Source organism: Struthio camelus, chromosome 1, assembly GCF_040807025.1.
Source record: "Struthio camelus isolate bStrCam1 chromosome 1, bStrCam1.hap1, whole genome shotgun sequence".
NCBI classification, from domain to species: Eukaryota; Metazoa; Chordata; class Aves; order Struthioniformes; family Struthionidae; genus Struthio; species Struthio camelus.
Genome location: NC_090942.1, coordinates 123,331,141 through 123,347,417, shown reverse-complemented (window position 1 = coordinate 123,347,417; position 16,277 = coordinate 123,331,141). Strand labels below are relative to the sequence as shown.

At 36.6% G+C, this 16,277-nt stretch overlaps 1 protein-coding gene across 2 annotated transcripts in view; it reads left to right on the top strand.

The window, feature by feature from the left end:
- The window catches only part of BRWD1 (bromodomain and WD repeat domain containing 1), a 64,560-nt gene that overhangs the window by 23,568 nt on the left and 24,715 nt on the right, over positions 1–16,277 (top strand). For both annotated transcript variants that reach the window (XM_068914101.1, XM_068914091.1), the window contains exons 20-29: positions 401–494; positions 1,487–1,627; positions 2,937–3,022; positions 3,932–4,127; positions 5,647–5,763; positions 5,876–5,983; positions 6,361–6,485; positions 6,599–6,681; positions 7,166–7,277; positions 15,184–15,245. In XM_068914101.1, the coding sequence (XP_068770202.1) occupies positions 401–494; positions 1,487–1,627; positions 2,937–3,022; positions 3,932–4,127; positions 5,647–5,763; positions 5,876–5,983; positions 6,361–6,485; positions 6,599–6,681; positions 7,166–7,277; positions 15,184–15,245 (1,124 nt within the window). The remainder of the gene's footprint in view (positions 1–400; positions 495–1,486; positions 1,628–2,936; positions 3,023–3,931; positions 4,128–5,646; positions 5,764–5,875; positions 5,984–6,360; positions 6,486–6,598; positions 6,682–7,165; positions 7,278–15,183; positions 15,246–16,277) is intronic.

Sequence of the window (16,277 nt, the reverse complement as noted above, 5' to 3'; positions counted from 1 at the left end):
AAAGTGTGATCACTAGGCACCTGTGAAAAAGAGAAGCAGTATGGATTGGTACAGATTTCATTTTAATCATACGGCCATATGTGCTGCTACGTCTATGGAAAAGTTCAGCTTTCCTAGTGTTGACTTCTTGGAGGTAGAATGATTACAAAATGAGAAATTTAGATTTAATATGTGCTTGAAAAATAATTATGTTCTGATGTTTGCCTGTCTGTGAGGAAGGCCTTTTCTTTGATATCTAGCTTCTTTACTCTCTCTGGAAATGAGAGGCCTTCTTTGGAATTAGCTGTTAGGATTTTTTTTTTATAAAGAGCTTTTAAAGAGAATGGATCTGTGACTATTCAGTTTACCTTAAGTATTCTCTAAATAGATGTAGAATTAGATTTTCATAATTTTCTTGTAGGAAGCAGGAAGAATATCGAATTGCAAAAGGAGAAGAGGAGCGACATCTTTATGCAACAGAGAAGAAAAGAAAGTCATTCCAGTCATCAGAAAAGGTATGCAGAAACTTCTACAAAAAGGGTGAATTCATCTGTCTATGATAGGGACCAATCAAGCTTAGAAAAATCAGAGCACTTTTCTGAGGATATCATTTTCAGGGGTTCTTGCTGGTGCTGGTTCTGCTTCCACTTCTTAGTGCAGGACAAGGTTGGTTGGTTGGTTTGTTTTTAATGTGAATACCTGGAGTTTTTTTTTCTTTGCGGGAGCCTTGGCTCCTTCCATCTAAGATGTGTGGTAGAACTGTTGAAGGCAGGGTCAGTTTCAGCGGTTTCAGGCCATTCTGATTCGTCTGCGCTGTAAGAGGCAGTTAAGGGATTAAGGACGTTTTTGAAGGTGAAGAATTGAGACAAGTGAGACTATTCAAGATCTTATGTTTGAAGAAGGAGAATTATAGGTTATTTTGCTTTCGTCTTGTGTGTTACTTTAGATGAGAATGTTTTGTGCATAGTTAACTTTTTCAGGGTTGTCTCATTTCGATTATCTCTTTCATTTTCTATTTTTGGAAAAAAAAAATTCAAGAACCACCAAACATTGGATATCATACTGCTTTTATGAAAAGACAATGACCTGATCAGTGTCTCTTGCAGTTATAAAAAAAACACAGTGCAGAAACTATACTAGATGATACTCTTAACTGGGAGTAGTCAAGGATTTCTGGTCCTCTCATAATTACGTTAGTGGACAATTTCCTTTCATATCTTGACTCTTTAAATGTTTAGTATTCATTGGGTAACTCGAATGGACCTGTCATTTTCAGTGGTGTATGAAGAGAAATTTCTTAGAACAACTATTAAATCTTAAAGTGGGAATTTGAAATTTAAAACTAATGACTTAGTTCCTTTCACAAAGAACAATTTTACTCTATGTGATGAGACCATTTCAGTTTTTACATTCAGCAGTGCTATTAGACACCCTTCCCACCCCTACATGTTTACTGTGTCTGTATTTTTCTGTTAACATCTTAACTTTTGCTTTTTATATAAATTAGAGTGACTCTGAGTCTTCATTAATACAATCTAAGCGTAGACTTCATAGACGCAAATATCCAAATTACCGAACACGGAATAACATTGAGCAACTTGACTCATCTGATGAGGACAGAGATGACTGCTTTGGCTTGATAGAGCAAGTAAGTTCTCTCTGAATTCTGTATTTAGAACTTGAGTTCCTGGAAAAAGTAAAGCTTCATAAAAAATGTGTCTTTTATCTATTTAAAAAAAAAAATCCGCTCTTAGCAAAGTCTATAAACATCTTTATTATTAGTGTAAATTGAGACGCTTCTCAGACTTAGTTATCATTAGCTTTAGTAATGACAGAAAATCTTTCTTGTCACTTTAGCAATGGCTAGACTATAGTCTGAAGCAAAAATGTGATACACAATTTTGGAGTAAGCTTAAATGGAAATTTTGAATTTTAGCATGCAATTATTCTCGGTCAAGCTGTTAACTTACTTACTCTGGCAAACTGATAAACTTATCAGGAGGATTAATTCAAACAGTAGCAAACTTCAGGTTGCAAGTCAAATATTGTTTTCTTTTAATACTTTTTGTTTATTTGACAATGTAGAACCTGAGACATGCGCAATGTATTATATTCAGTGGCTTCACTTACGGAAAACACTTTTTAAACATGAAGTTTAAATGAGCTGTTCAGCGACTCATTTAATGTAAATAAGCTGTAAATGTAAATGAGTTGTTCAGCAACAGCCAGGAAACTAAGCCGTAATATGTTTTGCTATATCTTGACTACTTACATACTTAGTTTTATATTTAGATACATGCCTAAAAATACCCGGTTACTACTTGGCCAATCATTTGATACTAAAATCAGAAAAAATATCACGTCCTCACTTAAATAGTTAATGAAAATAAAAATTTACAGAAGTGTTAATTTTGTAACAGAATATACTCATATTGGGTTCACATGGAAGATGTGATAGTTTTCTTTAAATTCTTCCTTTTACAACTTTTAAATTCTTCCTTTGCATTCTAGTGAAGTAGGTTTCATTGTATGTTCTATATGACTTATGGCAGACTTAGGAGGCTCTGATTTTCAAAGCAGTCATAAAATCACCAGTCAGTTTGTTCTGACCAAGAATGTGAACTTATTCTTGGATTAGTGAAGAACCGGCACTGCCGTATGATAGGGGCAGGGACTGTTGCTTTGCTGGATCAGTGGTGGACAGTTGGCTCTACACTTAGCTAATTAAATGGGGGTGAGTGTACAGAAGTTAATGATTAATAGTGCACTCCTGAAGTTACTAAGTTGAAATCATTTACGAAAAAGATTTGATTTTCATTTAAAAAAACTTTTTTAAACAGACAAATTTATTCCTGACCTTGTAATATGCAGACATGAAAAAAGAGTGTATTTGATGTTTCAAAATCATTAAAACATATATGAAAAAGTGTAGGATTGATACTGCTTTTTAAATTCAGGAAGCTGAAGAAAGTGAAGGCTCTGGCTCATCTGATGAAGAGGAAGAATGGAGAAGTGACAAGAAAAGCAACAGTAATAGTTCTAGGTAAAGAAAAAAAATCTAACTTGCGCTGTCATGAGTCTTGCTTGAATTTTGGTAAATGAAAGATGTAAAGAAATTCTAACACAGTTAATAAGTAATAATATATTGTAGGTTATTTGAAAAAATCCATACTATCACATTGTTTCATTTTAGTGTTCTACTTCACAAAAACGCTACTGTCTTTTAATATAGTTTCAAATCCTTTTATTTATTTTGTGCTAGATAGCAAGGAAAAAGAAGATAGGAAGCGTTTTTGATACTGATTTTTGTTCTGTTTGTTTTTTCTGAAGAACCTAGCAGCAGTCAGTTGTTTGCTCTTATGAAAATGTTTGCTTTTAAACAGAAAAAATATTTCAGTGAATGTCATTGTCTTTTTTTAAAAAACTGAAGTTATAACTAAGTTTTTAACCTTTTCCAATGTAGCTTTCTAGATATTTTTTTCTAAAACTCTCCAACAGTGGAACTAACAAATACTACTGGGTAGTGGAACTAATAAATACTACTGGGTAGTATAAGCAAATGCGTGCCTATGAGATTTGTTTAGCTGTCTTTAAAGATTTTACGTAACGTGTTACTAGGGTGTCCTTCAAGGAGAACTCCTAATTGGTCTGCCAATTTGTTGATATACAACATTCTTGAATAAAATTGATTTTTGAATACACCAGACTTGAGTTTTCTTGGAAAAACATGCACTTTGAATTATTTTGTACTCAAAAAACCTAGGATTAAATGTTAAGGGAAGTAATTGTTACAACAATTCAAAGTAATTTTCCTTCTTTTGATACTTTTTTCGAGAATAATCTGTGAATCTTTGCCTAAGATAATTTAACATCCTGAAATATCCAAAATGACCGTGTGGTTCCATGGTTTATGTTTTCCTTTTCCGTCCACTTTCCCCCACCCCATGGACAGTGATTCTTCAAGTAGGTACTCTGACTGGATCGCTGATGCAGGGATTAATCTACAACCTCCTGTTCGGACTTCTCGAAGGAAAGTTATCAGATATTGCAGTACTTCAGAAGATGAAGTATCAGCAGAGAAATCGTCTCCTCCAAAGAGAAGAAGAAGAAAAAGAAGAAAAAAGCCAAAACCAAAAAAGCAGGAGGAGGTATTGCGCAGTTGATTCCTACTACTTATTCTTTAATAGAGTTGTCTTAGGTTTCAGACCTCTTTACTGGAAGCTCTTACAAACCAGTGGTTATTGCCTTTTATTGGGCGAGGATGTTAATATCTCTAATAATAATTGTCATAGAATAAACCACAGGGTTCCAGCTTCTTCGAAATTCCATGTGTTCTGTTGACGTTTGATTTGCTAGTATTAGTTTATAGATTCTGCTTTTCCACAAATAATGTAAGATTTCTGGCTTTTTTTACCTTCTTTATAGCTGTTAATACACAAAAATTGTTTTAACTTAGTGTACACAATAGCGCTAATATTTTTTTTACAATTATATAGTAGTATTGGTAAAGAAATCCTACAAGCAAATAGATTAATTGTTATTCAGTATATTCTCTACAGAGCTTTGAAAATACAAATCTATGCAAATACAGGGTGCTGTAGTTTTGCTCTAAAGTGACAGCAAATCTTAGCTTGGCTAAATTGCTTTATGAGATTTGCTTTTCATATGGTGTTTCTTTATTTAATTTGAGGAGATTCCAAATCCAGGATATTTACTGATTTGTATGGAAGGATATGCACTCCAAATGAAGACACTTTCCGTTTTCAAATAAGGGTTCAAAAACCTGTTGATTTTGAAGGAAGGAAGGAACTAGATTATTAAATAAATGTACAAAATATCAGACTAAAACCTTGTCTGATTTTAAATAACTATTTTTTTCTGAAAACTTGTGGAATGCAGTTACTGTATTTTATGATGTCCATTGATACTTGAGTTGAATTTTATTCTTAAATCCTTTAGTAAAATAAATAGAAGCATCTTTGGCTGTCTTCTACCATAACTATGGACAAAAAGAATTTTTTTTTTTTTTGAGCACTTCAGATAATTTTTGTATTTGTTTTCTCTCCATCCACTTTCTTCCAAAACAATATATTTGGAATTGTTTAAATGTGGATACTTACTGAAGAAGTACTTGGATTATTTGGTTATGTTAGCACTTTTGAAGCAACATTAGCATAATACCAAAGAGTTTGGTTGTATCTGTATTTTAAGATGTTTTTGATGGACAAGGTTAATTTGTCTGCCTCCAGAATGGAGTGAAATGAGGATATATGTTGTCAAGTACATAGTCACTACGCACATTTAGAAATTATGCAATATGTTTCGTAATTTTTCATCTTCAAATAGCTACTTCCAGCTTGTTAATTTTTTTTTTTTTAATTAGTCATGGAGGCTGCTGTCTGAATTGTAAGCTTTGGTTCTCGTAATCTGCATAATAGTTACTTTGCTCGCTCAGATCTTCACATAGGAGAAAAATACTTCATGTGGGTACTACAAATATAGTTAGAACCAAAGTAAAGCCTTAAAAGAATTTTGCTAATAGGTTTTGGAAAGGTACATTGGTCTTTCATAACCACCTTGTCTGACTAATTAAAACTGAACAAGTTGTTTTGATGTCATGCCAAGAATGTCTGATATATCTAATTTTACTCTTTATTAAACGTGAAGGCTGATGCTCCAACACGGCCAATGAACTCGGAATTGTCGTATGATTGGCATCCTCCTGTTTGGATAACAGACACAGCTCTTAGGAGATCCCCGTTTGTACCTCAGATGGGTGATGAGGTAAAAATGTTTACTAAAATTTCCTTTAAAAACTTGTTACTTACACATTAGCATAGTTGTTAAGTACAGGAAAACCTTTTACTGTTTGTTTGTTGTTGTTTTGTTTTTAAAGGTAATATATTTTCGACAAGGGCACGAAGCTTACATTGAAGCCGTTAGAAGAAATAACATTTATGAACTAAATCCACACAAGGAGCCGTGGAGAAAAGTAGTCCTTAGGGTAAGACTGCCTTGAAGTCATTGTGAGTTCAGTACTAGTAGTCTGTGCATGAAAAAAACAGTTCTATTACACCTGTTGCAAAATGTTAATTTGTGAGATTATGTAACTTTCTGTAATGTTTTCCTATGAAAACAACGGGGGAAAACTGTCCTCCGTTATCAGAATATCTTCGGTTACCTATGGGAGGCCTGAATATAAATAGTTGTCTTAATTGCTGAGATTGAAAGGCTGTGTTCTGTTGAAATCTCGCATACAGCTGTAATATTATTGACATACAGTTCTAATGTTTTTGGATGTGGGTGCAATTTACGCTAAATTAGTTTTGTGCATAGCACAGGAGATAATACTTTCATGAAAGTATTCATTTTTACCCGTAGGATCAGGAGTTGGTAAAAATTGTTGGAATCAGATACGAAGTTGGTCCTCCCACGCTGTGTTGCCTCAAGCTTGCTTTTATAGATCATGCCACTGGAAAACATACAGACAAATCATTTTCCATCAAGTACGTGCATCTTTATTCTCCTGAAAAAGTATTCAGAAATACAATTCCTTTAGGGCTTTAGAAGAAGCTTATAAAGTTACACTCACGGAAGCAATTTTTTAATTTTTATCTAGATACCACGATATGCCAGATGTTATCGACTTCCTTATATTGCGTCAGTTTTACGATGAAGCACGGCAAAGAAACTGGCAAGCTTGTAAGTCAGTTTCCCATTTAAGCATTTGACTGAACAATTCTGAAATCAAAAAAATTGTCCCTGGCTAGCTGTTGAATATGCTAAGTGCCAGTTGATTGTAATTTCAAGGGGCCCTCTTAGGTATGATCCCTTTGCCTGTTAGAAAGTTGAAACTACTAATTGCTGTACTGGGCATTTTGGAAGGATTTCTGTACATTCGAGATATGGCCTTTGAAATATATGTTGTGATTCCAGTCTGCTGTTTTCCTGTTTTATAGTTGAAGTAGCAAGCATATTCAGATTTTATCTTTTTCGGTTTTATCTTGTGGGCTTGGGAGGATTCTTGTTTGTTTTTACATCATAGGTTGTCTCATCTTTTATTGAATGTTAGTATTTTCAGAACCATAAACTGAAACGTATCATAAGTTTTCTAGTTACACGCAGGAGAAGTATAGTTATGTAGCTTTTATTAATAAAATATATGAGCAGGCTTTTTTTGCTGCAGCTGACAGGTTCCGATCCATTATTGATGATGCATGGTGGTTTGGGACAGTGTTGGGTCAAGAACCGTATCAGCCTCAATATCCAGATAGTCACTTTCAGTGTTACAGTGTTAAGTAAGTATAAAAGGATTTTACAATTGAAAAATTAATAATGTGGATTATCTGTCATACAGCTGAGCTGTTGGTATAAAAATGCGTAAGTTGTTCAAATGATTTTGTTGGTTGTAACATCGCTTTCTGCTTCCTAGTCACTAATTGAGCACAATGTGAATATGTAATATTTTGAGGCAACTTTTAAAATGAATAGTAATGTAGTAAAACAAGTTATTGAATGTTTTTCACAATCATGAGCTGTTTTCTGTAATAACCATTGGTGAATCTCTTTCATGAAGCAAACAGTGCAATGAAATATGCAACTTGGTTACTGTAAGCAATTTCCAGTGTATGTAAAGTACATTGGTTATTGGTTTTGGTATGGGCATGCTAAATCTCTTCTGTTTTGTTGAGATCATGGTCCTGTTTATACTTAAGTTTTACAGTTCTGTCTTTCACGTTATCCACAGGAGCAAGTATACCTGTAGTATGATTGCCTACTATCACTTGAGACTCGTCTAGAGGGAGTTTTTAGACCTTGCTCTCCCTTCGTGCTTGACATATGAATGGTGAAGGCAGAACTTCAGTCTCTTAATGGCCTGGTAGCGTTCTGCCAAATTCTCTGTTATGTAGATCATGCTAGCAGTTTCTCCTCCTCATTTCCTCTTTGGGTGGTATTTAGCTAGATGGCTGTATTAGTCCTATGTTACCTGTGAGAGACAAATTCCTTTGACTACTCTACCTGTCAAAGCCTGATTGTACTGCCTTGATGAAGGCATATAGTGGCAGATGGTCAATTTGCCATTTGTTTTGAAGAGTGCAGCTAAGGGTATTAGAGCAGAAAAACATAACTGCTGAAACAGGAAAGGCCAGGAACACTGAAGTCAAGCTGACAACAGGATCATGGTTGTACCCATAGCTTTTTGACCTAAGGCATGTGCTGACTCAGTACTCCCATGAGAGTCTGGCGTTAGCACTGTTCCTGTGCACCTTCTTTCGTATGGACGAAGAGATCTTTCACATAAAGGAAAGCAAAGGTAAACAAAGATAACTCTGGACCTCTATCTTCAGAATCAGGATGTTGTCCTTGTCCTGCCCTGTCCAAGCTGTCTGGGATGGCTCTGGAGTCTTGGTGTCTTTGGATTCCCTCAGCAAGGCAGGACTGCAAGGAGAATAATCAGTGAATACGTAATTTTCTTATTTCTGTCATGACCAGAGATTCTTCACATGTCTCTTACAGTATTTTTGATGTTCAGAGTTCTATTGTGTGGGATTCTCTGTCTATTTCCACTCAGAGGCTTTTGAACCTGTCATTCAACCAACAGTAAAAAGGTAATTGCAGTTAATAGTTTTGGAAGACTGCCAAGATTGTCATGTATTTTTGATTCCTTGTTTCATTTGCCTTACTTGTCATTTCTCCAGTTCTATTTTCCTTAGGCACAGTGGGAAAATAAACGTAATCTCCAGGTAGAAATATATGCCCATGTTCTTGCTTTTCGCAAGTGAATTTTTCACTTTTGCCTTTGTGGCTGTGATTAGCAAGTCAGCACTGCTGTTGTGCCCTAAGCATAAGTGGCATCAACCATTGGATCTCCACAGCGGGTATGCTGTCTATGAAGGACTTCACATTCCTGACGGAGACACAGCTAAGGCTGCTCTTCCTATCAGCGTGTGCAGATACTTGCTTTCTCTTTGGCAGACTCCTGTTTGTAGCCATCTGATGTTGAGGAACTTTATGTGAGTGGCTTATTCCAGTTGAATTTAAAAGTGGACTAAGTTATGTGTTTCAGAGGTAGGTTAGATCTTTCTCAGAAAGAGTCTGCAGCGTGCTGCTTAGTTCCCCAGAAATGTCTCTGGAGCTCAAGCAGAAAAATGCGAGCTGACAGTTGTAGCCACAAGCTGTTTTCACGTTTCTTTTTCCATTTGTCTCCTTGGTTCACTTAGGGTTGAACTGATTCCTGGGAAATAGGAACCTATTCAGGTAGTTGTTTCTTCTCTCGTTTTGAAGCAGTGTGGCTGTCTTCCATCAGATAAGGTAATAATTACTTCTCAGGCAGATACCGTTCCTCTGAATGGGGCTGTGAAAGTAGGAAGTAAGTTGCTTTCCATTCCGCTGGAGAGGTTTCCCTACTTTACTCTAGGTTGACTTGTGTCAGATGCTGCCCTTGGACGGGTATGCAGCTCGGAAGGTGTTGGCCTTCTAAAGAATGGAGGTCCACATGAGTAATTCAGAACTGTGCAGAATGCCTTCTAGCACTGTTGCTATCTCTAGAGCTGTCATCTGGTATTGCCAAAGTAAGTCGCTAAGTTTATAATTATGTACTAAAGAGCTGTGAGCTCCCTAAACTTTCCCAGGAAGCAGCTGATACTAAGACCTGATATGTGAAAGAACAGATAATCTTTTTGGCCATCACCCTGAACTCATGGAAAATCAAGCTGTTCTATACATTGGTTGGGCCATTAGTGGGAGAGCCATTTCATAGCTTTTGCTTTGGGAATGGAGTTATCCTAGCAATATGTCAGGTGTCCAAAAAAAAAAAAAAAAAGAAAAAGAAAAAAAGGTGCAACTTCCTGTTCGGCGCTTGAGATTATCCTAGGTCTCTGTCCGATGCATTCCTCGTCTAACGGTCAAACAATTTTTCTCCCAGTCCTTCTGATTCTGAGGTTTCCTAAAGGCTGAGGGGAAGGGGTTGTGATGATTAGTTCAGTCTAATCTGGCTGAGCAGTTTTAGTGTGATGGTCTGAAACATGTTCATGGGGCGTCCAAGATTCCTATCCTTCTAATGCAAAACGTGTGTGCAGTAATCTCAATTCTACAAGATATTTTGCTGGCAAAATGGATCAGATTCTCAGCTTAGCTTTCCCAAAAGTGTTCTCTTGCCAGGGCTTCAGCCTCAGTCATTCTGGACTACTTGCTGTTTAGTCCAACTTTGAAATGAGTCAGAATCCATTTGGTCAGGCACTGTCAGGCACCAGTCTTCTGTGAATGAATTCTTTGCATTCTTGTGAGACCAGTTTGCTTATTCTGACCTATGAAGAACCTAATTCTGGAACGAGATTTAAACCTTGCAGTCAAGCTGCCATGATACTGCCTTTTGTGCTTGTAATGCACTAAGTATTGCATCAACTTTCTGTCATAGTGTCATTCTTGGTTACTGTTACTTCTCCTGGGAGGATGTCCTTCTGGCCAAAGAAAGGTTTTCCTTCCCCTCCCTCCAACCACTTTACTCAAAATGTTTATTTCAAAATGTTTTCCAAGTTCTGCTCCTCTTAAAACATTGGGTAAGTTTATTTCCACCTCCCCCAGTCTTTCTTATTTGAGGGCTGAGGCTGTCCTTCGCATCGTTGGCATCAAGGATTTGTTCCTAACAGTATCTGATCACAGATGAGTGGAACTTTATAAAACTGTTACGATGAAGGCACCTTCTGCTATCAGTATTTGGTGGCGGTTGTTGTTTGTTTTTTGTGTTTTAATCAGAGGTGCACTTCTATTGGGTGCTCTCTCTTTGAGTGTCTCCACTTCTGGCTTAGGCCATATAACTATCTGGAGTTCTAGCCATATCTTCACTGAGCACTGTGCAATCCCGGAGGCATTCGGGGTGATTCGGTACTGGGGTCCTGCAGTCATTGTTTTCTGTAAAGTGCTTAGTGGTCCTGAATGTTGAGGGTTTGATGGTAGTCACCCAATGAGAATGAGTATGTGGACTATCAACTGAAACAAAGACTATTAGTATTGTAATTTCTTGCCCTCACTCCATTTTCCCTCAGAATCTTCTTTTACCTAAAGAGAAGATCCTGACTGACTAAAATGATACTGGATGCTTACCGAGATCTTACTCGTGTACCAAGCATGAGTGAAGGTATGCTTGGAGCACACCTTCTGCAGGTGACGTAGGAGTAAACATACTCATGCCAAATGGTAACATGCACATGCTTACAATGCATACTATTAGCTTGGAACTGCAGTTACTGGATAGTATCTTTTCCTTTGCTATATAAGGTGATACACAAAGTAAACATCCACTGAGTGAGTCCAGATATCGCTATCAAAATAATAATAGAACTGAACCTTATTTCAGAGCACTTAATTTAAATCTGTTAAAGATAGCTCAAACCCTTCTGTATGTTGCTATAGGTAACCTATCATCCATAAGTTATACCTTTCATGTGTTTCCATATATTATGACTGTTATTCCTTAGAGTAAGTGTAGATGAAGTTTTTGGTTTCTTCCTCTGCCACTTCACTTTTGGTATATGGAAAAGAGCCTATAACTTAATTTTCTATGCTCCTTTCCTCTGTGAATGCTAAAGGATATTTCAGTATCTTTATTACACCAACTTTTAAGAGAGGGAAGACCAGAGCTACTTTGAAGTTAGCTTAATAATTGAGTAGATAAGGAATATAGTACTCTTTAAGGTGTGCATGCAAGTGAGATCTCTTTAAAGTTCTGTGCTGCTTATGGAGGCAATGCAAGTCTGTTTCACCTTTGCTTATGAACAACTTTTCTATTGATTTCTAAAATTTCTGCATAGATTTTGTTAAATAATGAAGTTTGCAGAGTAAAGCCTTCAGTTTTAAGGATTCTGGAGCATGGGATGCAAGATCTGTGAGGATTTCTAAAACATGTAGGATGTAATTGCCCCTCAAATGGGTCGCCGAAGTACTGTTGTTTCCCAGCTCTCATTTCGTTCTCAATAGTCATCTATTCAGAGGAAAAGAAATGCAAGGATATGACAGTATCTGGACCGTTCTGAAGGTATAGTTATATTTTGTGATTTGGCCTGGTCTATAGGAATGTGATCCTGTATGGAAGAATCATAAGATTAGTTGACCCAAGTATCTTGCTGTGGAACAAGATAAGTTACTTTTTAATTTGCATTCATGTACTTTATGGATTGGATACAAACGTTTTTTTTGTTTTTTTTTTTTGTTTTTTTTTAAATTCACTTCGCTTTTGCATCTCTTTAAATAGAAGAAAGCAAGAAACCTAAACAAAAATTTTTGTGCCTTTGTCTTGGAAAAAACTGCCAAAAGCTGCCCCTGTTCTCAGTCAGGATGTGGGTTATGGTGCTTTGTTAAATGGTATAATCTTGCTAATCCAGCTGAATTTGGGCATGTGCGATTTTTCTTTATTTGTGAGACAAAGAGTTTTATTAGGATTGTAGTGTTGCTTATTTTATAGTGAAAACGACCTTTGAAAGATGGCTTCAAAACAATAGATGGAGAATGTTAGAAGCCTAATTTGAATGAAATGAAGGGGAATAATTGCCCCATAATTGCTAATTATTGGCTCTGAGCTATTCCTTTCAATGCATTAAAAATCTTCTCAAGTAACCACGTCACTGCACATTCAGAACTTATCTAAAATTAGCACTACCGCTGTTGTGTAGATAATAAATAGATGGAAGTTGTATGAGCTGAATGTTTTAATTTTTTGGTTGGCCTAAAATAGATATTTGTGTAGAAGCAGCTCTATGAATTATGTAAATTACATTATCCGGATAAACGTAGCCTAAGCTGAACTAAACTATGTTGATATCTTTCACACAGTATTATGAAATAGTGTATACGTTTATTAACATCAGTAGCTTCTAAGGTATTGTACCTTGACTGAGGAAGAGCACTCTTGGTAGACAAGCCTTCAGAAACATGTTAGTTCATTAACATCAAACAGGCAGAGTATAGATTGAGCAAAGTCATCTTGAGACTACAGGTAGCTCAAAATAATTGAGATGTGCTCTTACCTACGCAGCGTTTTAGTTATAAAACGTTACGAAGATGGTACTCCTGCATACAGAATGGACTCTAGAGGGAAACCTGTGAACTGTAGACTGATGTACCTGACTGGTACAAATGTCTATAATAAAGAAAATACCATTGAGCATGTGGTTAAACACGGCAGTAGGAAAGAGCTAGCCTTGCTTCTGTACGGGGAAATTCTGCCTTACTAGCCTTTTGAAGTTCTGTGATGTTGCTAGTAAGTGTATGGATAAAGTGAACAGCATGTTCATTTATATATTTTTAAGAAGCCCTTGACAGAGTTCCTCTCCAAGAGGTGTTAAAGGAGCTAAGATGCCGCAGGACTGGAGGTATTGAAAGTTGGTTAAAGGATAAGAAGCAAAAGAGTATTTCTTAACAGTCATGTTTCAGGATAAAGTAAGGTACTCTCCCAGGAAGCTGTGACCCGCTTTACTCAGTGTCCTCCTGAGTGTCTTGGAGAGTAGGCATAGTGAAATATCCAAGTCTGCAGATGTTTTAATTCTTCTCAGGTAGGTAAATGTCACGCCAAAGGCAAAGAGTTCCAGAAAACGTCATAAAACTGAATGAGCAGGTAAAAAGTGGCAGATAAATTTCAGGGTAGGTAAATAAAAGCTAGCACAAGGGGCTTCAATAGTCTGAGTTACGCTTATGTGAAATTTAGCTTTCTGGTGGTTAAAAGCTGATGAAAGAGATCTTGAAGTAGTCAAGAGTTCGCAAATCCTTACCTGTGTGTGCAGTGGCAGCTGTGAAAAACAACAGTATGTTGGGCACTTGCCAGAAAGGATATCAAGAACAAAACAGCATTGTTGACGGCCTTATAATCAGCAATATAGTGATGTACTGATGTGTTGATTCAGTTCTGGTTCTGCATCTAAGGAAGACTTAGTGAATTCGGAAAAGTTGCAGAGAAGGGCAACTGAAAGGATTAAGAGGATACGCCAGTGCCTCGTGGGTTAAGACTAAAACGGCTGTGACGCCTGAGTTGGAAGGATGAAAGGGGTGTAGTCATAGTTCACAAAAATCATAAAAGTGGTAGACAAGATGAGTAGAGAATTATTGTTCACCAAATTCTTCTATGTTAGAACTGGAAGCAGTTGTTGAAATTTGTAGGAGCTTGGTTTAAAAAAGACTTTTTTTTCTTTTTTTGGTAACATAGTGGGAAGTGAACTTTGAAGATGCACTCACACAGGAGGCTATGGAAACTGGCAGTATTAGCAGGCTCATAAAGATATTAGACAAATTCAAGGACAGCAGGCTCTTAAACGGGTGCTGAAGGAAATAAGCTGAGAGATATTCACTAACATACCTAATGCAGTGATTGTCAACGTCGGGAGTATGAGTAGAATGCACTAGAACCAGGCTCATGAAGTCTCCTTAAGTCACAACTTCTACTGATACTGTCAAAGACAAATTATTAGCCTAGTTGGAGCACTAAGCTGATCGAGTAGGGTGCTTTTCAAGTTTAAAATACCGTAATGTGATGGTTTTGCTGTAAATAAAAGCATACAAAAATTAACCCAACTCTTTTGGGATTTGGAGAGTTCTCACTGTTAGTGTATCTGTATATTCACTTTGATATTTAACTGTTAGGTTTTGAAACTAATTTTACCAGCTGCATTTGCTGTTGCTTCGTCTAGGTCCTTACTTACTGTTAGTTTCTAAATTTTATTCTTTCCTTTATCCTAATGTGATGTTCTCATAAAATGAAGTGTTAATCTAGCAGATATCTCGGTTCCTGTTATTCCTTTCTCTGGGCTATTTCTTTCCATGGGCTCGCTCAGCAAAGAAATTCTCCTCAATGTTTTTCTTGTATCTTGCCCTTGATGTTGGTGTCTAGTTATTCCAAGTGTCTAGCTTATTTTTCTTCTGCATCTTCTTGATGCAGGCTTTGTAAAACTTATTTTTATATTTGCGTGAGTTGCATGCAGCCAAAATCAGGAGCACAATTTTAATTAGAAATGTATTAAGAAGAGTGTTTGCTTTTTGTGTTGTGACAGTTTGATAGCCGACTAATGCTCTTGTTTATGTGCATTCATACGGTATATTTCATGAACCCTTAAAAATAGCTATCATGAAGAATTGTGAAGAATTGTTTTAAATAAGCTTGAAGGAGATGCTTTTGAGTTGAGCTAACTGTAACTTTTATTTTCTTCCTTGATAAATCAGATGGGACAATGGTGAAAATGAAAAGCTTAGTCCGTGGGACATGGAACCAGTCCCTGATAATGGTAGGTGGAAACTCACTTGATAAAAACAGTTAATGTGTTTCTCCCTCTCCAGATAATTTGTTTCATGCAGCCAGTGAACCTTAAATGGTTGTTCTTTGTTGTGATCTGGATCTTCTGCGCACAATATCCATCGTGTTTATCTACTTAACAGGTAGAATTGGTTACTTCAAATGTAAGAGAATGTCAGCTACTCAGCTTGATGGGTTGGGTTTTTCTTTATCCTTTGTAAGCAAGAATGTTCTTTAACGTGGTCTCTCTTCTGATTTGGCAAAATACCTTAGATAGCCCTATATTCCCCCCCCCCCGTTAGGCTTTCCATCCTCCAAAGCAGTTTTGGAAGAAATACCCAAAATGTTTAGCTCTGGCTTATACAATAAAGCCTGATTCTTCCAAATGTCAAGTTTTTTACATTCTTGTATATTATTATAACAAACACTAGGTTGTTCTAATACAGTGCAAGGAGGAAAAAAATATGTATATCTTATATATAACTTAAAAAATTGTTTCCAGTCAGCAAATCCTTGGTGCATTTACTTTTAAAAGCAGCACTTTATAAGGTTTACTGGTCAAATTCAAATGAGCTGTAAATGAAACAATTGGATTCCTAGTTTGTCTAATTCACTTCAGTTTTTCCATCACTTGCTGGTACCTGCTGGAGGAAGGGAGATTTGCAAAAAAGGGAATTATAGTAGTTATTGAATAATCTGTCAAAAGGATACTCGTTTTCCTAATCGCCTGTTAGGAGTTAGCTTGCTTCTCAAACTCCAGAAGGGCTTTTTCTTTTTTCCTTAAAATACCAGTATGTTGCACACATGTGGATGTTCTCAGTAGCTGCACGACTGTCTCATGACTGGCTGCTTCAGTCAGGCAATTGAGATGACAAATTCTGCAAAACAATTTGAAATCAAAATGTGAAATGGCCATCTTTATGTGTTTCAGCTTAATATACAAAACAAGCAACTGTCAGGACTTTTTTTTCCACAGATTTAACTGAAATGTTCCATTCGTTCTCTTGTCACCAGTGTGTACCTT